The sequence below is a fragment of the Pogoniulus pusillus genome, chromosome 25 (genome assembly GCF_015220805.1).
Source record: "Pogoniulus pusillus isolate bPogPus1 chromosome 25, bPogPus1.pri, whole genome shotgun sequence".
NCBI lineage: Eukaryota > Metazoa > Chordata > Aves > Piciformes > Lybiidae > Pogoniulus > Pogoniulus pusillus.
The window spans coordinates 13,389,034-13,415,945 of record NC_087288.1 but is presented as its reverse complement, the minus strand read 5'-3'; the positions used below and the strand labels follow the sequence as shown (position 1 = coordinate 13,415,945).

General features: G+C 39.0%; 1 protein-coding gene across 1 annotated transcript in view; it reads left to right on the top strand.

The window, feature by feature from the left end:
- Positions 1 to 26,912, top strand: part of USH2A (usherin) — a 411,816-nt gene that overhangs the window by 229,914 nt on the left and 154,990 nt on the right. Inside the window, exons 36-37 of the mRNA XM_064164511.1 lie at positions 476 to 638; positions 17,849 to 18,028. Of these exons, the coding sequence (XP_064020581.1) occupies positions 476 to 638; positions 17,849 to 18,028 (343 nt within the window). The remainder of the gene's footprint in view (positions 1 to 475; positions 639 to 17,848; positions 18,029 to 26,912) is intronic.

The window sequence follows — 26,912 nt, the reverse complement described above, 5'->3', positions numbered from 1 at the left end:
AATTTGTTTCCTCTCAAAGATCTACTTTTTATTGCAACTTAGATCAGAAATCAGAAGTTAATCCAGGGTGCCAGCAGTATTCTGCAAAGGATAATTATTTTCTCTGTCGATTATCTACAGTAATTGACTACAGCATTTAAACAAATGTTTTTCACTCTTCTCTTTAAAAATGCAGAAACTACAAAAACATCTGTGGTCTTCTAGTGCTGCTTCTTCCCCTAGTACCAAGCTGAGACCATGAGGTGCAATAAATATTTGATTCTTTTCCAGTATTTGTTTCCTATTCTTTACTCTGTATAAAGTATATTGGTTGCCGAACAGCTTCAAACAAATGCATATGGCAGGGAAGTAAAATACTTAAAACATCTGCAGTGTTAGTTACATTTTTTCTAAATAAATAACTTTTTGCATTTCTTGTTCTTTCTTTCATTGTAAATTATGGCAACAAATCTCAATCTCATGGTTGAATTTACAGGTAGAAGCTCGGACCATGGAAGCATTCCCTGAGGGAACAGTTGATGTGTTTGCTACTGTTGGCGGCTCCAAAGAAGTTCAATTAAAATGGCTAGCCCCAAGTAAACCCAATGGAAATTTGACTTATACAGTCTTTCTCACTGGTCTCTTCTATGCTGACGAAGGTATTTTTATTTTCTTATTATAATAATAAGTCTATTGATAACATTGATAGTCCATTTAAATGTAAAAAAAATCCTTTAGCCCTACGTTTTTCCACTTTTTTTTGCCACTCAATTGTTTCTAGAATTATTGGTTTTATTCTTTAAAGACTGCTGCTTTGATGATTTATGGTGCTTTACATTTGCACAAACACATAAATTGGCAAATAAAGATAAGCCCTCTGCACTCATTTAGTCTCTAGATATACACATGGAGTCTTATCTCACAACCTTCACTCAGATAAGGAAGCTATACTCAGAGAATTTAACTTGGTTTGCTTATATAAGTGGGAGCCGTTCATCAGAGCTGTTCATAATATGGTTGGTCATGGGTATATTTGAAATTTATATAAGATGCTGTAAAGAAGTAAAGATTACAAACAGCCAAGTACCTAAAAAGTATGCAGTGAAATCAGATGTTTATTCCTAAAAGGAAGAAAGGAAAAGAAAGCTGTCTCTATTTCTGTATAACAAATAGACTCAGCATACAATACTAAATGCCTGAAAAGCAACAGTTACTATTATAGCTTGTTGTTTCGTTGGCTCCGTGTTTTGTTTTCCAGTGGTTTATGTTGCTGGTTGGTGAGGTATTTTATTCTTTTCCTTTTGTCTTTTAAATCTTACCATAGAGGTGTGGCCTTGAGTGAAGGTGTTGCTAGATTGGAGCAGGCAGATGTAGACAGCGATGCTACGCTTGCTTAAAAAACTATCTAAGGCACTAAAGAATGTTAATGGACAAATTTTTTTCCCCCAGATGCATTACACAAAGTCAGTATTTTTCAACTGAAAGTAAAATATCATATCCTTTAATTATTATTAAAACATAAAATGCTTAGGCAGTGAATAAAAATAAATGTTCATAAAATGCATGTGCACATTTAATCTGTCAATTTGAGCTATTAGGCATGCTCTAAGGTATAATAAATAATAAAATATTGTACACAAATAATGTTTATGAATTATACCAAACAATGTTGTCATGAATTTTTAGTACACTTTAAATAGCACGATTAACATCAAGCAACTATAAAAATGTTTTCTTACGAGTATAGTGCAAAACTGTGCTTGAAAATAATGTTTGGGTGACATATAATCCTACCATGTACTGTACACAAATTTAATCAGTATTGTAAATGCAGTAACAGAGAGAGAACTGAATCACTGATGGCTTCATAACTTGACATATTTTTTCTCTTGGAATGAGGACAATTTGTTGTTTCCAGCACCAGTGCTGAAGAGAACATACACACTGTAATTGCTGCCCTCTCTGAAGTAGTATATAAATGAACTTGTTTGTGTGCTGTTTGGAGAAACAGATTCATTGAAGAGTGTAATGTGTGGTAGGCAGTCTCAGCCGACCCCTCACAAAGGCTGTCGTGTCCCTTTTTTATGCAATGAAGGCTTTGATCTATTCTGCTGTGAAGCACTTGTAAGATTATGAGGAGAAGGAGTGATGATCAATTTGAGAAAAAGGAGCAACATTTTGGCTGGACCCGTGACAGCACAGCCATTTCCGCCAAGGCAGCAGGGTGAATAATGCAAAAGCCATATCCCCCTTGTGTTTAATCTTGCATTGTTTTTGCAGAGAGAATTTCTGCTTGCTTTCTAAGTCATGTCATCCTCGGTTGTCATCCCGTCTCTCAAACCATCAAAACGGTATTAAATGTTGCAAAGCTGTGCAGCTAGAGAACTTTCAAAAGTCAGAACCCATTTGCAGAGCAGCCCTTGTAGAAAATGTATTCTGTTCTCGGCAGAATTTTCCTTCAGTTCTTTCCACTGAGAAGTTTACTGATTTCTCCCAGTGGAATCTGCTGGAATTTATCGGTTCATGGTTGGCAGTCACAGATTAAGGTAAATGTCGATCCGTAATGACCCTCTACATGTTAGTATTGCAGTAAAGCTGGGCTTTTATGTCAAAGATATCGGAGAGGGAGCTATTACACATGACAGGGGTGATCAAGGGACTCCAGACCAAGGCAAGCATTATTAAATATTGACTAGTTCTGTGATTTATGTAGAGCTGGAGGAAAAAAGTGACTTTTTAACCATTATATATTCTTCAGCAACGAAAACCAGCCATTTATCTCCTGCTGGTAATAAAGAACAGAGTGCCTGCATATTTTAGTGGAGGGAAAAACCTGGCCTTATAAATGAGATGGACTCTTTCATGATAACATTTCAGTTTGCTAATTGCCAAAAGCAAAACAGGCAAATTGGAAGCAATTATAAGACTTGAGTTAAAGTGCTTGCTGTGTTAGTTCAACTCAGGAGAGCTGGATGGTGGTGAAAGGATCATTGGGGAATGGAACCCACAAAATTTCATTACGTTTGTTCACTGTTGCTGAAACTTTGCTTTGCAATGCTAAATAAGTAGAGTTTCCCCCTACAGAAGCCAGAGCTGTAGCAATTGACATTTATGCTGGCTGTTCTGGGGGTATGCAGGAAGGAAATTAAGCATTAATTCATCAAACTTATATAGGACATCATCTGTTCACTATATTTACACAAAGCTTATTGAATTGTCTCATGGCTAATTGGTATTTTCTTGGCATAATAAACAACTGTATTTCATCCTTTGCTGCGGACTCTGTTAAAGAGGCAGAGATTAAAATACAAAAATTGGATGTGGAAATCACCTAGAAGGGTCCTGTATAATAAACATCAGAATAGTTGTACCTGTCACTTAAATTGGTGACCCACTCAGCAGCACATGAAAAAATCTTTATTTAAATTCATTAGTCTTAATAAAGCCTCAAGTTTCTGGTAGGAGTATGAGTCTGAAATGGAAAAATAATTTACCAAGCAATGCACTTACCTTCTATCGTTAGGGAGTTTAACTATCTTCTGTTGCAAAGGATGTCAAAGATTACTAGATGTCAAATGAATGTCAGGGTATGGGGGAGATTTTGCTTCACTATATGGCTAAGTCTTTCCAGCCATGATCTATTCTGATTTGGAAGTAAGGATACTCAATTACATAATGCCAAGAACTACTTTGGAGAGGCCTATCAGACAAAAAACATTATGAAAACCAGAGCAAACCAGAACCAGGCAAATCAAAGGTTTTGGCAATGCTTCTATAAAATGTAGTATTTATTGGTTTTACTTATTTCTAAATGAAGTGGAACTGGGGAGACTCGAAGCTAGAGAAACCCAAATAAATGTTTAAACATGTCAGGGCATATTGCAGGTTCATCTGTAATGGGGTAATGTGGGTATTATTCTGTCTGATCAAGGAGCTGGGTTCATTATATCACTGTCTTATTCAACTGTAACTTAACTACATGGGCCATGGAAGGTCTATATTCGAACCTAATGTCTCTTCACGGCTTTTTGTTTTAAGTAAGCAATGTTAACACCTCTGAGGGATAGACTAGTGAAATAGGCACTTTTTGAAGCACAGAAATCCCTTCTACATAAGTACAGCCCCTAGACAGGGCAAAGGATACCACTAGGAGAGAGTAATTTTTTTTTCCAATGTATGTTGTATTTCTATATTTTTACACCACCATCTCTAATGCATATTGTGAAACTGCTTGATGTGTTGTTATCTTATCAGTGCCCTACTATAGCATATGGTATGTTGAGATAGCAGGTTGATGACATGGAAAGTGTTTAAATAATGTGTAACTTAACACTTTCTCTGTCATGAACTTGTTATTCCAACACTTTAAGAGACACCAGCTGATTGCATGCTGAATCTTCTATAGATGTCCCCAGGCTTAGCTGCGTTTTTGCCCTGTTCCAAATCTTTCAAATTTCACAGACGTATGTCTCTTTCTGACTGTCTTAATATTTTATGGACACATGTTTTCCACCAAATGGATCTGCCATTTGTCGTACTAAGATAGCATATAACTTTCCATCCAGCTGTGTTTACAAATACACATACCTCATAGGAATTCACGTGAGGAGCCTGGAAGCTTATTGGTTATTTCCTTGTTATAGTAAGCTGTATTTCATTTCAGACTGTTTTCTAATGAGGCCATATAAATCTTAATTGCAAAGTATTTCAAGTATCTGTGGCTTTGTTTGGGAGTAAGGAATGTTTATCCTCGTACAGTAAAACCAACAATACATTGGTAAAGAATACATTGTAACACATAAAAGCAAGACAGAATGTTCCAGTTCTACAGACTTCTTTAACTTTCTGACTTTTGAATCCAGTGTAAATCTTTTGTAATGCATGCCAGGTTTTTCCATTGCTGTTTAGTTATGCTACTACCAATGATACTTGTTTTTTTAGATACAAGCATGGCAAGGTCTTGGTAAACAGCGTGTGTCTGGTCAACTTTTATCAATAGCCAAACTGAAAGCGAGGGCAATACAATCATAAATGACATTGGAAAGATCACTGTGGAATTGCAAGTGTCAAATGTAGATCAGCAGGATATTGTTTAGATATTCTGCCAGTAAAGGAGGATATGGATAATGGGTTTTTTAATGTAATACCTTAATAATGTACACACAAGAAATACCTGTAATGATTAACCTTCATTTTCTAATTCAACTCTCTCGGTTTGAGCAGTCAACTCTGGACAGAATAACCCCAAAGGAGTACATAAAAAAAATCAAAGTTGAAAGTGAAGTAGAAATAATATTTCCAAAAGTAAATAAAGTACCAAAGGTATTAAGGCAAAACGAATATATATACAAGAAACAGGATCAGCGATAGCCTAGTCCCACACCCAGACCTAAGCCTCAAGGATGAGCCTCGCTGCACAGCGCAAACAGGTTGCCCACCAGCCAGGCCTCACTCCCACACAGCTGAAAGGAAGAGCAGCAGTGAAGAGCTCAGGTGCTTGGAGCCAAGTCAAGAGAAGATCTACTCCTTTTACATAGGGGTAATGCAGGATGTGGAGTGGAGGAAATGTATTACAATATCTTGTGCCTTCTCCTTACAACTTTCTAGTTCCTTGGGGGAGTTTCTTCTCTATGGTTTTACAGTTAGTGCCTAAACTAAGAAGAGAAGACTGAGAGAGGATTTAATAAATGTTTATAAATATCTGAGGGCTGGGTGTCTGGAGGAGGGCGACAGGCTCTGCTCACTTGCTCCCTGTGATAGGACAAGGAGCAATGGATGTATCCGTTGGAAGGACAACACAAAAGAGCACCAGCAATCTAAGAGGTTCTTGGAATGCCTTGATGATAACTTCCTCCTCCAAGTGGTAGAGAAACACACAAGAAAAGGTGCCATACTGGACCTAGTCTTCACCAACAAGGATGGGCTGGTGAGGAAAGTGAAGCTGAAGGATTGCCTTGGCTGCAGTGACCGTGAAATGGTAGAGTTCAAGATCCTCAAGGCATCAAGGAGGGTGCATAGCAAACTCACTGCTCTGGACTTGAGAAGGGCAGATTTCAACCTCTCCAGGTATCTCCATGGGAGGGTGCCATGGGAAAAAAACTCCGGAAGGAAGTGGGGCTCAGGAAAGCTGGTCAGTGTTCAAGGATCACCTTCTTCAGGCCCAGGAGCAATGCATTCCAGAAAAGAGGAAGGCAGATAAGAATGCCAGGAGGCCTGCATAGATTAATAGGGACCTCCTGGACACACTTTAGATGCAAGAAGAAAGCCTACAGAGAGTGGAAACAAGGACAAGGAACCTGGGACAAATACAAAGAAATTGTTGGTGCAACCAGAGCTCAGGTTAGGAAAGCTAAAGGACAGCTAGAATTAAATCCAGCTATGGACATTAAGGGGAACAAGAAGAACTTCTTGAGATATATTAGTGAGAAAAGGAGGACCCTTCCAGAGGGAAATGGAGAGCTGGTGACAAAGCATATGGATAAGACTGAGGTGCTCAATGACTTCTTTGCCTCAATCTTCAAAGGAAAGGGCTCCAACCACAATGTCCAAGTCCCAGAAGGCGAAAGTAAGGACTGGGAGAAGGAAGATCTGCCCACTATAATTGAAGACCGTGTTCATGAGCACCTAAGGAATCTGAACATGCACAGTGGTTCTGCAGTGCTTAGGCAACAGGTTTTCCTGCAAAGATGAGTTGCTTTCACTTAAGACATTTGCATCCTGGTGCTTCTTGGAAGAAGCCTTTAAGAGAAATTTGGTCCACAATTTGTTAGTCTAAGGCATGAAATACTAATATTACCAGATCACTATCAGCTGTCCTGTTTTTAAAAGGAGTTAAAGTTCTTCTTATTATCTGATACACTTCCAATTGTCAGCTGACTTTAGAAGGAAAAGAAAGGTGACAGTTAGGCTTATTTCCCTCAAGTAGTTTCCTCATTCAGCCCTGTTTACCCTCAGGGTGGTTTAGATGAAATACAGGGTCATTTTTAATTGCATCTGGATATCTAAAATTAACTTCTAGTACTGGAAGAGTCAGGTATTACCTCTTTCCTGAAGGAGAAAGTTGGAGGAAATTCTTATCTTCCTACCTGTGTCAGATGACTGCATTAGCACAAAATGAATCTGAATCTGTAGTCCCCTGGATGTTGCGCTGCATTCGAATGCAAGTTTGACATAAAGAGAATCCTTAATTAACTGTATGTCCTTAGGGAGTTTTGCAACATGAATTTGCACAGTTATGCTCAGAACTCTGTTGCTTGTGAATGTACAAAATGATGTATGTTATCTTCAGTTTGGAGGTGGTTTTATTTGTGTGTAGGGGGGTTTATTTTTCTTGTAACTTCTGTTGTTGACATATGTTATGGTAGGCCTGATGGGCCAGGAATAGGTTTATGCATGTACTGGCCTGCCCAGACTTGTTCTTCTCCTGTGGTAAGCAAGGTGCACACACTTGGCTTGTGCCTGCCTTGTGCAAGGCCTATGCTTTTCCCAAGTGTGGGTAACGCAAGCCTGTGGCTTTACCTAAGAGGGTCAGGTTTGGCTAGCTGCCATTCTGATTGGCTGTTCTGCGTCCAAAGGCCCATTGGTCTTGGCCCACACGGATGAAAAGAGGTGCAGGTAAACTCAGTGTGCTCTGCCGTGCTATTTGTGCCTGCCGTTGCCTGCCGCCACTGCTTACTGCCTTGTTGTTTGCCTGGAAGCTCCCCTGTCTCGAGTTACCCAGGGGCAGTCTCTAAGTGCCTCCACATGATCGGCCTGCGTGGCCAGCGTGACGTCGTGCCGAGGCTGCGCGTCGCAAAGCATCCTGCCTGCTCCTCAAAGTCTCCTGCCAAGACTAGGAGTCCTGGAGACACAGACCGTCCAGAGGAGCCAGGAGACAAGGTCAGAGATCTCTATCTGCCTGCTTTCCCCACGGCACGGTGCTTAGCCAAACCTTACTGTGTTAGGCAAAGTTACAGGCTCGCTTGTACCCAGGTTTGAGAAGAGCATAGGCCTCGCGCAAGCCAAGTGTGTGTACCTTGCTTATCACAGGGCCCTGGGCGGGCTACAGGTTCTTCTGTGGCCTTTTCCCGTGCTTGCCTCTCTCTTAGAGCAGAAGCCTCTCTCTTGGAGCAGAAAAGCATGCCTAGGTGAGGCAGGACGTGTCTAAGCCTCTTTTGGGCCTACCGGGCCTACCGCAGCACTGATGACAGATCCGACTTTGGATGTGCTTTAATGTTTGCAAGAAAAGTTAGTTCACAAAAATGTCAGTGTAGTCATTCCATGTATGTATCCAAAGCATATGATTTGTTTTCAGAATAAGCTATTTCTGTGAAAACTGCTAGGTTGGGGCTTTTTTCTATTGCTGGGTAGTTATTAAGCCTTTCCTTTCCTGTAGCTGAACCTCCAAAAAGCTGGTACCAAAGAGATCTGAACTTTATTTTCCTGGTGGGTAAATAACTGGACTGTGTACTTCCTGCATGTGATCACTAACCAAAGATGTTTGTAGTATCATCTGTTCCTGTGCTAGGGACAGACCACAATGTATTAAAGACAGGAGAAGTAATTTGAACTTCAGTAAATTAGGATTACACAGTAACCCTGTGTGTTTTGTAGCTGAAATTCTGTTAATGTAGGTATGGATATAGATACAGATGATGTAGATATGGATATAGATATAGATGACGTAGATATGGACATAGATACAGGTGACGTAGATATGGACATAGATAAATGGATATAGATACAGGTGACATAGATATGGATATAGATATATGGATATAGATACAGATGATGTAGATATGGATATAGATACAGGTGACGTAGATATGGATATAGATAAATGGATATAGATACAGGTGACATAGATATGGATATAGATACATGGATATAGATACAGATGATGTAGATATGGATATAGATACAGGTGACGTAGATATGGATATAGATATATGGATATAGATACAGATGATGTAGATATGGGTATAGATACAGGTGATGTAGATATGGATATAGATATATGGATATAGATACAGATGATGTAGATATGGGTATAGATACAGGTGACGTAGATATGGATATAGATATATGGATATAGATACAGATGATGTAGATATGGATATAGATACAGGTGATGTAGATATGGATATAGATATATAGATACAGATGATGTAGATACGGATATAGATACAGGTGACGTAGATATGGATATAGATAAATGGATATAGATACAGGTGACATAGATATGGATATAGATATATGGATATAGATACAGATGATGTAGATATGGATATAGATACAGGTGACGTAGATATGGATATAGATATATGGATATAGATACAGATGATGTAGATATGGATATAGATACAGGTGACGTAGATATGGATATAAATACAGGTGACATAGATATGGATATAGATATATGGATATAGATGATATAGATTATATAGATATTTAATGACAGGCACACTAAATTTGACATTACTAATAAGAAAAATACTCCTTTCTTCATGAAGCTGACCCAAAGAAACCGAAGATCCTTGACTTTAAAACAAGGATAAGGTTTTCAAAAGGAAAGCGAACCTGAGACATTGGTGGTGATATTAATGATATTGATAATTTGCAAATTACCTTTGTAATACATAGAGAAAATAAATCTTATGAAGAGTGGGTGAGGGAGCTGGCGCTGTTTAGCTTGAAGAAGAGGAGGCTGAGGGAAGAGCTCATTGCTGTCTAGCTGCCTGAAAGGGCATTGTGGAGAGGCTGCTGCTGGTCTTTTCTCTCAGGTAAATCGTGAGAGGACAAGAGCGAATGGCCTCAAGCTGCGACTGGGTAGGTTTAGGGTGGACATAAAGAAACATTTTTTCCCAGTGAGAGTGGTCAGGTATTGCAATGTGCTGCCCAAGGAATTGGTTGAGTCACCAACCCTCGATGTATTTAAAAGTCATTTGGACGTGGTGCTTGGGGATATGGTTTAAGGGTGGACTTCACAGAGCAGGGTTGTCAGTTGGACTTGCTGCTCCTAGGGGTCTTTTCCAACCAGAATGTTTCTGTGATTTAGTCCCTTTCAGTTTGTTATACTGCTGTGATGTTGCAGTGCCAAAGGTACCTTGGTGACTTCTTGTTACTAATGCAAAGGACTCTGAAGCCTCTAAGGCAGTGTTTTCCAGAGCCTTTCTGGAAGTATCTTCCACTATAGTTCTCATGCCGTTATTCTTGGAGTATTTTTCTCCTGGCCTTGCACCTGCAAGCCCTATCAGTGTTCTTACAAAGGAGCTTCATGAGACCAGCTATGACGCTGTAAGAATTGCCTCTGTGCACCAAGTCTTTACTTCCCAAAATGCAGTACACTGAACAAAGTCAATAATAATTTAAATACTTGATAATTATTGTCTCTTAATTTATCTACAGATGTTTAGAGACCTATTGCTGTACAATGCTTGTGCCATGTTAACATACTTCAGACAGCAAAAATAGCATCATCCATGGGAACAACCAGCAGAGAGTTTGAGCAGTTCAAATGCAAAGTGTGTATGGTGGCAGAGGGAAAGTATGGCAAAACCCTTCATGCCCACCATGAGTAACAGTGCTGGCATAATCACCGTTGCCAGCTGCTACACTGAAGGGATATTCTCCACTCCCAATGTAGAATATTTAGCTGCTTCTCCAAGTCGGCCACTACAGAGATGGTTTATATTTCAATCCCTCTCTCATTTCATCTGTCTCTGTAGTTTTAGCTGCAGATTAGGCTGACTAGTCCTAAAGACGTTTGAGAAGGGAAAAAAGGGGATGTGTGATCCATTTTCAAGCAGTCATTTCACTAGAGCAGGCTTTAGGTCTATTTTGGCACTCAGTAATGTGCCCTTTAAAGTTTGATTTGCATGGTTAGAAAACTCATGGGTTTGCATGTAAGCTGTAGTAGATTTTGTACATCTACTAACATGATTTCCTTCAACTACAGACAGGCTCTTCTTTTCACTTCCTTAGTGAAGGTGTATCAGAGGAAAGTAAAATAACAGCAATCTCTATCTAATACCTACATTGGACTGTTTATTTGAGCAAGACTCTAGCATCAGACCATAGATGGTGGTTTGACTGTTCTACATTTACATCATCATGTCTTTGTCACATGTACCTTGGTCTACATTTCTCTATTGTGCTAAAAATTCTGTTGTTTTTCATTTTTAAAAACAGACATGCAGTTCTGTAAGGAACATTTTAGTTCTTAACAGGCTGAAATTCCTAGTGACTACCAATAGCAGGATAGTCTCTGAGACCACCCCTGCTCCCTGGGAATAGTCTAGGGAATAACAGCAATTTCTGGAGATGGCCCTGGTAAACACTATTGAGTAGAAGGGAATTTGCCAATCTCTTCTTGTACAAAACCAGTCTTTTAGTTAATGAATGTCTTCCAGAGTTTTTAACCCACAGGAAGACTGAGGAGGTTACATTGACAGTGCTGAGGTATGTGTGATAAATCCTATGCACAAAAACAAATGTGTGACATTGGAAACAAAATGGTTTGTGTCAGCAATGTAAATACACCATCCAAACAAAACACATATGCTCAGACTAGAGCTTCTGCAGATGAAGATATTACATTCAAATACTTCTATGTGTTGGTTTCAAACAAACATGCTTCTCTTTAGAGACTGTTTTCTGAGGTACAGAAAGTATTTGGCAAGCTTTGATTAAGTTTTTATTTGAACTGTATACAGGGCTATTAAATTAGGTTTTAACTGCATAACTTTCTAGTGTTACATCAGAAAGATCAAGATACTATGGGAGGTCATCCTTTTATAGGGATGATTGTGTGCAGTTGATATGGCTATTTATATTATTACCTTACATGGTTTTGCCCTAAATAGACTAGAGAGAGCTACTCTTAAAGTACAACAAACACTTACTTGAGTGATTCTGTGGCTCTTTCAATCTACAAGTGCATCGTTTATGATGCCTCATGTAAGGTGACTGGAAAAGCCAAAAGAATGTTTTGCATCAAATAAAAATCCTAGCTCAAGTTTAGAGCTTCATTCCTTTCAAAGTATTACAACTAAGTGTAATGGCATTTGACAGTATTGACATTTTTAATATGACTTCTCTCAGCTAACTCAGCATTCTGCAAAAATAAATAGTTTTTTTCCCTTTGTGATTGAAAGGGTTAAATAGCACCAATTCATTACCACTCACAAAAGGATTTATTTTGTTCTCATAAATCAGTTTTATTCCACATTTTTATTATTCCCTTGGGTCAGCTGCTCCAATTGAAATCAATACAAGTGCAAGTGACACAATCAATCTAGATATTTGATTATGGATTTGAGACTCCCAGTTCTGCTCTGTGTGTTTAGCTAGTCTCCTTCCAATAGTGTCCCTGGAGAATGGAAAATTCTTATTGGCATCCATGAATTATGGACATAGATTCAAAAACCAGATACTGTGATAATCGCCATTTATGTACTGCTGCAGCTAGAAAAACAATGTTCTAACCATGGAAAAACAAACATAGATTTTGAAACTAACTGTTTCTGAAATTTTCTTGGTGTGAAAGATCTTGTGAAATAACCTTTACAAATAACCTTTTCATTTCTCTATAAAACCTCTCAAACAAAATGGATTAAACCCAAAACTATATGCTTTATCATCAGCTGAACATCACAAGGGCAGCAAATGTTTTTGCTGTTTGGTGCTTTCTGCTAATCTATAGACAATAGGATGTTGGGATACTGAGTTGTGCCTGGGACATTTTTATCTGTTGGTTTTGAGGTAAGAGTTAGCTGGAGGTGGGAAGTCTGTGAAATCCATATAAGCTGATTTTTTCACAGAATGCTTTGCAGTGTTGGGTAGCCTCTCCCTATTTTGTGACTTCTTTAGCTTGTGGACTGAGTTCTAATAGTGTGCCCTTAGATAACTTAGGAGGGGGTGGTGGTGGTGGTGATCCAGTTCTTTTGATGGTGTTGCAGCAGATGAGTTACAATATGGGTGAATATATTTGCAGCAGAGATCTAACACTATTGAGTACGCTATTTTAACCAGAAGGGCTAAACAAAACAGAATCAATTGCAGAGGTCATTGGATATGGATATGTCTATGTTTATGAAGGAGTAATGAGAAAACCCAAAATAGTCATTCAAAATTTCAAAAGTGTCTTTTTGATCCTTTCATATACAATGACAAGTTTTTGAAGTGGAAAGCCTCACGTCACTGAACTGTAAGCTCAAAAGGGTAGTGAGACCACACACCATTCTATTCTGCTTGCCATCATGACAGAACCTAATCTTGGCTGCAGTCATTAACTATCCGTGGGGTCTCTGCTAACTTAGTTGTATGATCTTCACCATACAGCTTTATTCATATTTCAGTCCATAGATTAATGAGCATATAAATGCACGTTCCTTTGTCTTTGTTACACTAGTGATCACTTATTTCTACTGACAGGAACAGGCTTCCACTGTAATGATTATCCCTGCGTTGCCTTAGGGTTCTTGAAGTATTCTGCAAATTTTTATAGAATCACTGACCAACTGAGGTCAGAGAGCACCTCTAGAGATCAATCATCTAGTCCAGCCTCCCCTCTCCAAGAAGGCTCAGTTGAAGCACATTGCCCAGCTTATTAGTTTGTTCCTTAATTTTGATCCAGATGGAATGAGTATCTCCAAACATGTTGAATTCTTGGAAAACTCGTATTTTAAATGTGAGATGAATGCATTTAATGTGTGCTATTTCTTTCTTCCCTTTAAGTCTTTGTTATGAGAATGTTTTCATGTTGTCCCAGGTTGAGAACTGTAGGGTTAAAAAGTCCTCTGGGGTCTTTTCTACCATCTATTTATAAAGTCATGGCAAACTCACTCTCCTTTCCTCCTACTCCTGCCCTGTATCAGGCAGGAGCCACTTTGTCAGGACAAACATGTAAGGAGTAGGCCTCTTCTCTCTTCAAGGCTTGTGTTTAGGCTTCTTGGGTGGAGGAGGCGTTGGGGGGAAGGATTGGAGCACTGGGGATTATAGATTTAGTTTTGAGTTGGGGAAAAACTCAAGAGGGTCGCCACAGATGCTGTACCTGCTTTTGTAATTTCTTCTCTGTATACCTCCAAATCTAATTCTGTTTTTTTCTCCAATTCATTTGAGGGCTTCATTTCTGTTGGCTCTCTTTAAGAACCACAACACATGTTATGCCATTTCCTGCACTCCTTACAACCTTTGTTACATGAATAAGATATCAGAACAGTAATGACTAATATACAGTGTTCTGTGTCTGCTGATGCTATACTGTACTACTGTGACCTTTGCAATATGAGGTATGCTGATTGGCTGTCCATTTCACCTCTTCCCCACGAGTTAATAAGGCTGTAAAAAGGAGAGAACTTGAAATAGCCAGCCAGTCAAATTACAGAATATTGAAAAGGTCAGATCAGTACAGCACACAGAAAAAAAATTATGGAATATATGAGGCATTAAAATTCTTGTGACAATGATTATAACAAGAACAGAAAAGGATACCCATTTATGTTATTACAATCTAGTGAACCCCATAGGATGACAGACCCTGGACAGTAATAATTTACGCACCACTGGCCCCCAGGAGCTTTAGTCACCTATTTACAGAGGTACTCAGCAAAAGAAATGTATGTCTGCTTGGGTGCCTCCTTCAAAGTGTTCACCCAAAACCCCACTGAACCTGCAAACAAAAGTACTCAGCACCCAGTGTGATGTGTGAATCTTGGCACTTGTAAACAATGATTTTGAATGAAATGTGTATTTGCATGCTTGTATATTTGTGTATTTGTTTCAAGTATACATACTTTGAAAGTATGAGCTGCATCAAAGGAAGTGTGGCCAGCAGGTCAAGGGAGGTGATTCTCCCTGTCTGCTCCGCTCTGGCTCCAAACTGGAGCACTGTGACCAGTTCTGGAGACCCTATTACAAGAAAGATATGAACATGCTGAAACATGTCCAGAAAAGGGCCATGAGGATGATCAGAGAGCTGGAGCACCTCTCCTCTCTCCTGGAAAACAGACTGAGAGAGTTGGGGTCGTTCAGTCTGGAGAAGAGAAGGCTCCAAGGAGACCTTACTGTGGCCTTCCAGCATCTGAAGGTGGCCTACAGGAAAGCTGGTGGGGGACTTTTTAGGATGTTGAGTAGTGATGGGACAAGGTGGAATGGAGCAAAACTAGAAGTGGGTAGATTGAGATTGGATACTAGGAAGAAGTTCTTCACTATGAGGGCTATGAGACCCTGGGGTGTCACTGCCCATGGCAGGAGGAACTAGATGATCCTTGAGATCCCTTCGAGCCCTGATGATTCTGTGAAAGTAAGTATATGGATATAGCTCTAATTTCTTCATTTGGATAATGTGCTGAAAAACTGAGATACCTTGATCTGGTATAAACTAGGGAAAAAAGCAGCACAGCACTGTTTTTTCACAGTATCATCAGGGTTGGAAGAGACCTCACAGATCATCAAGTCCAACCCTTTACCACAGAGCTCAAGGCTAGACCATGGCACCAAGTGCCACGTCCAATCTTGCCTTGACCACCCCCAGGGATGGTGACTCCACCACCCCCCTGGGCAGCCCATTCCAATGCCAATCACTCTCTATGGGAAGAGAGAGTTCCAGACTTAGCCAAAGAATTCCCTGAGAAATGTTAGGAGAAATATGGAGCAAGAAGGCTGGTAGAAGAGCAAAACCATCATGATGCAAAATTACTGAGCGTGGAGAAGCCTTTCATGTCTTCAATGTTTTTAGTCTTTTTTGAGAGGTTACAGGAGGTGGTGGTCCTGAGCACCCTTCTGTCTTAATTCATCTTTTGATACAGGTGCTTGCATATGTACATTTTGAAATATGTTGTAAGCCAGTTCTAAGAGCTTGTTTTCTGCCTCCTTAGGTTGTTAATGTTAGTTGTATCTTGAGGAGAACTTGCTTGTTGGAGGACTGACTGTGCAGAACAGGGAGGTACTCTGGTAGAAGCCACTTGTGTGAAGTGAAACAACGACTCTTAGAACTTTATCAGTATCTGAGGCAGCTGCTATTTAGGTCTGCAGTGGACTTGTTGGTAGACTACCATAAAACCTATAAGCAGGATGGAGACAAAAACACACATGAAAAATGGAAAAAAGAGAGGCCTCATCCACTTATACTCACAAACAGGGCCCATATTGAAGCAGTCTGGGCAGGAATGGCACAGACTGATACGGCAATGTTATCACTATGTCGGTTTCTCTCAGGCTGAACCTATGTGTCTGCATTTTCCAGCCCACTGAAAGCAAAGTTTGAGCAGTGACAACTGGCAAAGCTGCATATTGCAAAGCATCCCCAGTAAGACCTTCACTTAAAAAATGCTCTAGCAAGAAAAATATTTAGAAGTAGCAGTAAGTTGCTTGGCTAAAAAATGGGATAAACCACTTTTTGTTTGTGTAAAATTCAGGTTAGGAAACTTCAAAGTACTCCTCACCTTTTTATTAGAAGCCATGAAGGAATTTAAACTGCTCTGTTGTCTCTCTCATTATAAATTTGCAAGTTCATTTTTGAGCTGAATAAAATGGTTATGTAATTACATACTTCTACTAATTATTGAGTAATTATATACTTCTTATAATTGCCGAGTAATCACTCTGCTATAACTAGAATTTAATGTTACAACTAATTATATAATTACTGTATATTAATGTTGTTATCCAGGCAACTTGGAATAGAGTGTTATCCTTTTAATTCCTCTCATGTTACTCAAAACTGTATTCTGAAATGTATTGTATAGCTAGCCACTTGAAGAAAGATGAATTTTGGAATGAAAATACCAGTAGAGGAAGTACATGCTTTCATTCTGGGGTCACATGGGTGAGAATATTAACATGTTAAAACCATAAGGTAGCTTGAAAAAGTTTAATTTTCTCATGAACTGAGCACGTAAATTGCTGTTAGAGAGCCTACTTTTATGCTCGAGATTTGAAACTGTCCTATGTCCCTTGATCTGTCAACACTGGGTTATTAATCTTCCCCACATATTGCAGGTGAAACGTCTTAAAAATGCAGCCAGCCAAATATTAAGTATTTTACTTCACTGGGACCTTAGGAAAGTAAAACTCAGTTTGTCATTTCTAATGGCTTTCTTGTTGTTAATATAACAATAGGTGAATATTACAGTCATATGTTGGGTGGTAGTCACAGCACTGGTCACTGAAATCTTCTCTGAGTCAAAAAAAGGTCTCACCTGACATAGAATTTTTTTATTATCTGGCCTTACTCATCGGGTATTTTGCAAAGGCTTATTTTGTTATTTTTGAAGGGTAGCATATTGTCCTAAGTTTGAGATCCTTAAAGGGTTCTAAAAGACACGTAGGTTGCTGTGCCATTTCCCAGTGATAAATGGAATAATTCAAATCCTTCTTTTCTCTTTGAGAGAAATGCAGACCATGCTGGAAAGCATGTGTCTTACTGCAGATGACTAATTGTTACATATGCAAAAGAGTTAGATTCTAAACTCCTAAGGTAAGTCTTTTTCTAGTTAATTTAGGAAGTTATACCAGTATTTCACAGAGGTAGGAATTAACCTCAATGTTTTGAATTTTCAGCTACCACAAAAGTGTTCTGGAACATGAGTGATTCTGAAAGCTGGCTTCCATTTGCAGTATATAGCAGTCAGCTTTGCAGCTGTATTGCCGGCTCATTTATTTTCCAAGTTGTACAGCAATCACAAATTGTTAGCCAAAGGATGAGAAAATGGTGAATAATATATGTATTTTCTTTTTATTTCCCCCAAATATAACATTTTAACCAACTTTGGTATCAATGGCAGCCTTTCATTTGAATAGACATAATATGATTCATAAAGACAGCAAACTGTAGCAGAAGAAAGGTGTAACGTTTGTTCTTCTCCCCCTCCTTGTTTTTTCACAACAGCTAATGCTAATTATTCTGTTGTAAATGGTACTCGGATGTTATGCAGCAGCCAGGAGTCCAGTGTATGGGTGCCCATTCAAGGACTGATTCCGTTTTCTAACTACACAGTACAAGTGAATGCTTCCAACAGCCTGGGCAGCTTGATAAGTGATGCTGTAACAATAGTCATGCCTCCAGGAGGTAAGTATGAAAAAGTGCTTTTTGCATGCATGTAACAATTACACAAGTACTCTGTTGAACACATTGTTACTTATTATTGAGGACTCAAAGTTCAGAAGAATATGTTTGCATTAGTAGTTTTGACCAACAAAATTATTCTTTTTATTTTCTAATTTGTCGTATTATTCAACATTAGACCTAGAAAGTGGAAACAGGTAGTTGTGTAGGTAATGGATTATGTAGGTGAGTAGTGCATTCATTTTTTTTTTTTTCTGTGAATGTTGCTATATTCTATCATGGATGGCTTATCTAATTTAAGAATATAGATTCACCTGAATTTTATAATAGACCCAGAGCGTGGTGGTTGATGGTGCCACATCCAGTTGGCAGCCAGTCACTAGCAGCGTTCCCCAAGGATCAGCGCTGGGCCCACACCTGTTCAATATCTTTACTGATGATCTGGATGAGGGGATTGAGTGGAGCATCAGTAAGTTTGCAGATGACACCAAGCTAAGAGCAGGTGTGGATCTGTTGGAGTGTAGGAGAGCCCTGCCAGGCTGGATCGGTGAGCAGAGGCCAATGGGATGACATTTAACAAGGCTAAGTGCAGGGTTCAACACTTTGGCCACAACAAATACAAGCAGCACTACAGGCTGGGGACAGAGCGGCTGAAAGCAGCAAGGCAGAGAGGGACCTGGGGGTGCTGGTATATAGTAGCTGAAGATGAGGCAGCAGTGTGCCCAGGTGGGCAGGAGAGCCAGTGGCATCCTGGTCTGGATCAGGAACAGTGTGGCCAGTAGGACAAGGGAGGTTATTCTGTCTGTGTTCTCTGCACTGGTCAGACCACACCTTGAGTACTGTGTCCAGTTCTGGGCTCCTCAATTCAAGAGAGATGCTGAGATGCTGGAATGTGTCAAGAGAAGGGTGACAAAGCTTGTGAGGGGCCTGGAGCACAGCCCGAGGGAGCTGGGGGTGTGCAGCCTGGAGAAGAGGAAGCTCAGGGGTGACCTCACTGCTGTCTACAACTCCCTGAAGGGAGGCTGTAGCCAGGTGGGGGTTGGTCTCTTCTGCCAGGCAACCAGCAATAGAACAAGGGGACACAGTCTCAAGTTGTGCCAGGGGAAGTATAGACTGGATGTCAGGAGGAAGTTCTTCCCAGAGAAGATGTTTGGCATTGGAATGTGCTGCCCAGGGAGGTGGTGGAGTCGCCATCTCTGGAGGTGTTGAAGAAAAGCCTGGGTGAAGCCCAGAAGTGCCATGGTCTAGTTGATTGGCTAGGGCTGGGTGATAGGTTGGACATTCCAATGTGGTTGATTCTACGAGTCTATGATTTTAGAATAAAAGTTGTAACTGCTAACAAAGAGAACTTACTGGATAAACTGAGTTAATTTGTTAACAGTATAAACCATAGGCAGTGTCTTTAGTCAGAATCCATAATACTAGTAAAGTTGTAAGATGTTATCGTCATAAAATCTTGAAATACAAAAAGTGAGCAAATATTCCCTATGCACTGTGCATGTGGCTTTTTTACTTTACTTTTTTACGTCAAAGCTTGTATTTGCAGCTGAAGTATAAGTGTTCTTCTTGCATTCCCTTTTCATGGACATCCTAGTGAATTATCTTTTGTTGAGTAAATGCCAGTGGAATAATCTGTTTAAGGCAATTTTGGATTCTAAAGTGAGAGGCCAAAAAATCTTGATATTAGGAGATATGTAGGTGTAGCTAGTGAGGTGATAATGTAAAGTGGCATGCACATATGTATATAAATATATATATATATATATATATATCTCCTAGAATCATAGAATCAACCAGATTGGAAGAGACCTTCAAGATCATCCAGTCCAACCTAGCACCCAGCCCTAGACAATCAACTAGACCATGGCACTAAGTGCCTCATGCAGTCTTTTCTTGAATATCTTCAGGGTTGAGGACTCCACCACTTCCCTGGGCAGCCCATTCCAATGGCAAATAATGAAGTTTTTCCTTTTGACATCGTGGCAGGTTAAACAGCAGAGGAGAGTCCAGACTTTACCCTGGGCTACAAACATCAAAATGACCAAGTGCCTTGTTTTCATCTGGATTTTAGCACATGGTAGTGACTGCATAGCAAAGACAGACCTTTTTCTGGCAAAGACAACACCTTGAGGCAGGTCTGCAGCTTGTATAAATCCTGGTGAATTCAGCATTGCCGCCACAGTTTAAGCCAGCTGCAAATTCAGCTTTGCACAATATAAAATTTTAGAGTATTTAAAAAAAAAAAAGGGAAAAAAACCTAAACAACAGATAAAGATATCCCATAAACCCTACTGCTTAAAACTACAATTACGCTTGGATCAGTTAGTTTGCAAGCAAACAGAGGTCCAAAACAACAGGAAAAGTTCTGAAAATTAAATAAAATGCAGAGCTTCAGAGAACAGATTACTGGGCAAGGAAGAAAAGGTAAATTCCTAGCACATGCTATAGTTTTGTGAGTTGACTGCCAAATTCTATCTAATATTAACAAATATATGTTGTCATGTAGTAATGGAACCACGTGTGAGTTTTATTGCTCAGCTAAGACTGAGTGGTAAGACACTGACATTTCCACTCTCAGTGTGACACTTCAATTTTGCATGTAGAATTATCAGAATTTGGTTGTGAGAATTTTACTAAACAAGAAGGTGAAGGATCTTTAAAGATAGGCAAGGATGTGCATGAGTTTATGACAGCCATTAAGGTACACTTTCTTTCATCATTAGATTGTTGTTGATTACAATTAGAAAACTTATAGCTTTGAAATTATCTTTTTTATGACCTTGTGGTAGTTTAAAAGCAATACCTCATTGATTAAATAGGTTTTAGTTCATGCTTCCCTTTAGTTAATGATCTGAAAACATATTATCCTGATTTACACATAAAATCATGCTGAAAAGCATGTGGCATTCACTAAGATATGTGTGTTTAAGTAGAATTAAATTAGCAGTGAGAGTTATTAAAGAAATCTTCCATACTATTGTCCAGTGGACTGTGATCTGCAGTGAAATGAATAATAAATGAAGCAGTGCTTATGAGAGAAGTACTCTCACACACACTATATTCTTGCTATATGTGTGCACAGGTAGAAGTATGTATGCAGGACAGTGTATGTTTACTGTGATATTTGTTATAATGACTCTGAATGCCATATCACTCCACTGCATCCTAAATGTTGAGTATAATGGTAATTTTACACTGGGCTGTATCCAGTGCTTTCACTTAAAAGCACTTTTACAATTACCTAGATGCTACCAAAATCAGAAGGAATTTTTTTTTTTTAACTTCAGTGTCCAAGATTTCACTTTGACAGAAGTTTTGTTTGATCAAGGAGTGAAAGGTCTCATTATATACAAAATCATGGCCTTTGGATGACTGTTAAAACATAGCATTCTCATTTCAAGGTGTCCTGGTAGGGCATAAATCCTGCCAGGCCAGTTGGACTCTTGCTCTCCTCCTCCTGTTGCAGGTCCAGGAGTGGTGTTAGATGAGCAAACATAAGGGTTTGGCCCCAGCAAAGCCTTATGGGCTAGTTGCTTAGCACCATGTGTCAAGTGTCTTGTGCTGCCCCTCAACGGCACAAAGCTGAATTCATTGGCCAGAATAATGATGCTGATGCCTATTGGTCAGTTTCATTTTCAAAATGATGTATTTCATGGGGGGTGATTTAGAAACCACTTTTCTGCACTGACCCTCCACTGGCAGCAGCACCCCATTCACGGCTCGTTAATTGGGAATCAGGGCATCCACTTGCGTGGAGCTTGCACTAGCTCAGCAGCAGCAACTCAATTCTTCTTTCTTCTGCCTGGAATAGTTTGTATTTTACCTTGGGATCATTATCAGGAGGTTTGGAAGTGTCTTTGTACAGGAAACTTACTCAGGGACCAAAGCATCCTGAGTACATATGCGGCAGTTAGTGCTAAGGTTCCATAACTATTGGTAGACTTTTCCCTGGTTTTGCATTCTTATTTTTCCAAGTTCTGATTGTTTAAACTGCTCAATTCTGTGCAACTACTTCCTGTTGGCCTAAAATCCAAATAATCTCAGGGAATTTTCCTGAATTTTTGAATATTAATAACAAAATGTAGTATTTGTACAGAAATTAATATTCACAATCACAACATATTATTAATTCCCACAACACAAGGATAACAAAAAAAAAAGCAGTTTCAGAAATTTGTGTTGTGGGAAGTACCTCATGGGGCTTGATGGAAAGTTGTGTGAGACTGAGAAAAAGAACAAAGCAGTATTCCGTTTTGAAGTCACTGTTTTTCATCTGTAATATGTGATACAAATTTTCTTCTGACATGCATCTCTTTTGTTTATTTTTTTATTTAAGATATATTGAACACAATATAAAGCACACAAAATCTTTAGTGTTACCTGATTGGATACATCTTAAGTTCTCATTAAGCCTATTTGCCATGCATAAAGTCAATGCTTAAAAAAATAATCTTAGAAATAAGGAGTATATTTTATCTAAACTCCTAACTAGAATTGTGGTACAGGTTCAAGGGTTCTTGGAAAGATTAAAAAAATAAAATCTGAATCCAAATGTTAATCCATAAATATGAAACTTTCCTTTGACCCTTACCCTGTAGTGGTCTGGAGTTACTAATGGGGTTAGAATTTCAACTCTTAATGGGACTTGGTGCATTAGTGTTTTGTATGCATGGAATTCAGCATTCGGTTTAATAAGTGGTTGACATTGGTGATGTCCCTTAATTTGCTTAAATCTAATTGGCTCTTTTATCAGTCAAACCTGTATGGATTGGCAATTGATCAGGAAGGGTCAGCCATGACTGTGCATGTACTTAAATGCTGGAACCACCAGTTAAAGTCACTGTTGCATAATAAGAAGCTGAAACCATGAGAAAAAATGATCTTCAGAGTCGGAAGGCAAAAGAAAGCGGAGAAGTTTTTCAGGATGTTCAAGTTCAGAACAAAGGCATTATAGAGTATATAAATTTTAAATACACTGCTTTTTGCCTCAAGACTTAAAGCTTTTTTTTCCAGATGAACTGAAATCTTGTCTGAAACTGTCTTTGTTACATCAAAGAACTGCACAGAAAGCTAAAAGAGATGGTAGAAGCATAAAAGGGCATAGTTTAAAATGATTAGTGACAAATTTCATACTGTAGAGGTAGAAGCAAATTTTTTTGAGTTTTATATTTTATCCAAAAAGAATAAATTTGTTCTATTTATCTTGCCCTAAACTGCTTTGGTAGAAGTAGTAAAAAATAATATACTAACCAGTAGTTCACCTAAATTCGAATCTGCTAGCTATTAAAACATCTGGAGAACAAATTGTTTTACAATTAATTTAGGTAAATGAAATGATACCGTGGATGTAAAACTGCAACAATCTAGGAGAGAATCTTCTGTATAGAATCACTGGTTACATATTTTTCTTATTGGTGAGTGCTATTTCTGATGTAGTAGCACACTGAGGACCCCATTAATTTAGGATTGCTTTGCTATAAGAAATGATAAGCTCTTAAAAAGCAAGTTAAAGTCACAACTGGTAGTAGGTTATACTCTAGTTAGATCCGCTTGTTCCTTTTCTTCAACCACAAAAGCCCTGGTATGGAAAGTACTGAGAAGTCCTGTGTGCAGAGAAGAGCATATGTTGAATAACTGTGCAAAGAGAGATAGCAGTGAGATACAGATGGGGATCAGATGGGGAAGCAGGGAAGTATAGGCACAGTCACCATCATCTCCAAAGCTCAGAAAAACACAGGATTCCCAAGTAATGACAAGAGACAATCAAGCTTGTTGTGGATGGTAATTCTGTATCACATGGCAGAGTTGTCTCTGTGTGGTTACTTGTGCTGAGGATTACAAACCATTAACTTGGTGCTGATTTATCTATAGAAAAGGGCCTCAAAGTATTTTAAGACATAAAAGGGAAGATACTCTGAAAAAATATTTGCCCAAGCAGTGAAGTGTCTCTTTAATACCTGCCGTAATTTGTGAAGTATGTTGTTCATCTATGTGCTTTATGTGTGATTTACAGAGGAACGTCTAGTGAAAGATGTCAGATTTTGCCTTGAACTCTTCAGCATCTTCCCTTTGATGGCCCCTTGTTTGTGTATAGAATGGTGCATGCCCCTGCCTACAAGCTTGGGTTAGTTCTCAGCAGCAAAAAAAATGAGCCTGCATAGCTGTTGATGTTTGTTCAATGTCTACAAAGGATGGTGTCCTGCAACTGAAGGATTTCAGCTACTGTTAGCTTAGGCAGCAACACCTCTGAGACTGGATATTGATCTAATTATGCAAGCAAGAATCACATCATACAATTTATATTCACATCTGAAAGAATTTGCTCATGCAAGTTGATCACTGATGCTAGTAGGCCTCCTTAGATGAATGAATATTCAGTAAACAAATCAAACTGATGCCATTAGGCCAGAATTATTTAGGAAGAAAATTCAGACATAGATATGGTAGCTTTTCATGGTATCCTGGGTTAACGCAGCCTGCTCTCACAAGCCCCTTCCCCTCCACACAGACAGGAGGGAAAGTACCACAAACAGACCTCTGGTTCAAGATCAAGAGTTTTACTGAAAACGATACAATGCACAATTAACTTGGCCTACTTGCAGAAAAGTGCAGCAAAATGCAGAAGCAGCAGCACAAAACCAGTGACTTCCCCACCCCTTGACCAGCACCCCACTCAGTGGAGTAGACCAACACCCCAGCAACCGGACCAGGAAGCCTGTCATGTTACAATCTGAACTTCAAGCACTGTTGACACCTTGCTCCAGTCAGCACTTTCATTTTGAAGCTAGCATGACTGCAGCACGGTAGTGAATATATTCATCAGATTCAACTCATGACACCTGGGAGCTAGTTTATTTTACTGTGCTGCTTAATTGTGCATTAAGCATCACACCATAAAACTGTTTTTTGAGAGCATTTACTTGAGATTTCAGGTATTTCTGAGACATGTTGTGTTCCTTGGTTCTCTTCTCTTCCCTTCCCTTCAGTCACCTAGCTAGTTAAACAGTGCTAGTGGCAAGCTATGCAAATTGTCCATTCTAGCTCTTTTTGTCCAGAAAGATAATTTCATGGGTAGGAGGTAGGATTGCAAAAGTGCTTGTGTGGAAAACCAGGAGCTGTTTTAATCAAACAGTAATTCTTCTCTAACCTTAGCAGCATTGACTGATTGTAATTTTCATTAGTTTTACTTTTTTCTTTTATTTTTTTTCTCCCAGGCTGTTCAGCACTTCTTTCAGTGAGCTCACACTGTGTCTATTCTTAGTTTTGAGTGGGTAGTGGTTATTTTGGGTGGTAAGAGGGAGTCTCATTCCTGAAAGGTTGTATCTTCAGATTCTGGCGCTGGGAGGCACAAAGGTTCCCATTTACTGCTAGCTTTCCTAAATTGCAGCCCCCTGGGACTCAGCCTAACTCCACATATCGTAAAGGACTGTTTCAAGTTTGTTTGTTTGTTTTTTACAGTGAGTCTTAATGTAAGTCTCTACTCATAAAATTGGACAGTACCAAAAGATAATGATATTCCAGCTATACCTTTTTTTCTTCCGATTGCCTCCTTTTCTTTGCCCCTGCACTGCCTTCTCCTTTTGAGGCTGAAAAAACAATCTCCTGTAGTTGCAACTCCAGTGTCCAGACAGGACACTATTTATTGGCTCTTAGGTTGCTTTCTGTTTTCTAGGGCTTCATGAAACAGTTAGAGCAACAAGATCAAAACTGCAGTTTTAGTTGACTAGAAAATAATGGATGCCTTTGCTTGCTTGGCAAGTGCCAGATGAGAAAGAAAGAACTGTGCAGCAGCTTGAAATAGCCAGTTGATCATCTATAAGCAGGCAATTAACCTCATTGTAGAGGTCTCACTCCAGGTCCTTCCAAAACCTTAGCCTTACCATGAAGTCCAAGCAGTACTTAAAACCTCTTGGAAGAAATCTGTGGTAGAGCAGATTTCATGCTGGAAAATTGCAGCTTGACTGTAGTTCTGAAAAACAGAAGCATGTGTAGAAGCAGGGGACATGGTCTGTTGTGGAATTTAGCTGCAGATCAGATGTATATATAAAAGTGGGGAAAATGCTCTGTTGTGAAATTTAGCAGCAGATCATTATTTAAAATTATTATCTACAATCAGATGAATCTTTCTTTTGGGCCAGTTTCACATAAAAAGGTTACAGTCTAGATGAGGTATGTGATTTTTTATAATCTTAAGCCTATTCATGATTCAGAGGTGTTTTTTTTCTTTATTCTGTGTAAATCTGAACTAGACTGTCCAGACACTAATTAAAGTCAACATTCTTTACGTGATTAGTTAGATTCTTCTGTTGAAGGAATTCTACAATAAAATGACATTGAAATTCACAGTGAAAACAGGAAGAAGACACTTGAAAAATAATGCCATGGGTTTTGTCTTTGAAACAATTTTCCAGATACATGCAAGTATTAGGAATTGGATGAATTTTTATGTTACTTTGCTACTACTATTTGCACTGCCTTCCTAAAACATTTACTTCATTATATGTATTTTTGACAATTGCTGCCCCTATGGTTTCGAATATAAAATGGTATTTTCATCAACTATCATCAAAGACAAATGTCTGTGGCTTTGGGATTTTTGTTGTTGTTGTTGTTTATGGCACTTTGGTTAGCTTTTTATTTCTTTGTTTATATCTTTGGGGGGGTGTTGTTATGTTTGTTGTTTTGTGATTGTTATTGTTTGGTCATTATTGTTTGTTGATGGATTTTTGTTCTTTTGAAAATTTTCAGTCATTTTATTCCCTATTTTATGCTTTGATGTAACTGGATTATTTATCATAGAATCAGCCAGGTTGGAAGAGACCTCCAAGATCATCCAGTCCAACCGATCACTCAGCCATGACCAATCAACTAGATCATGGCACTAACT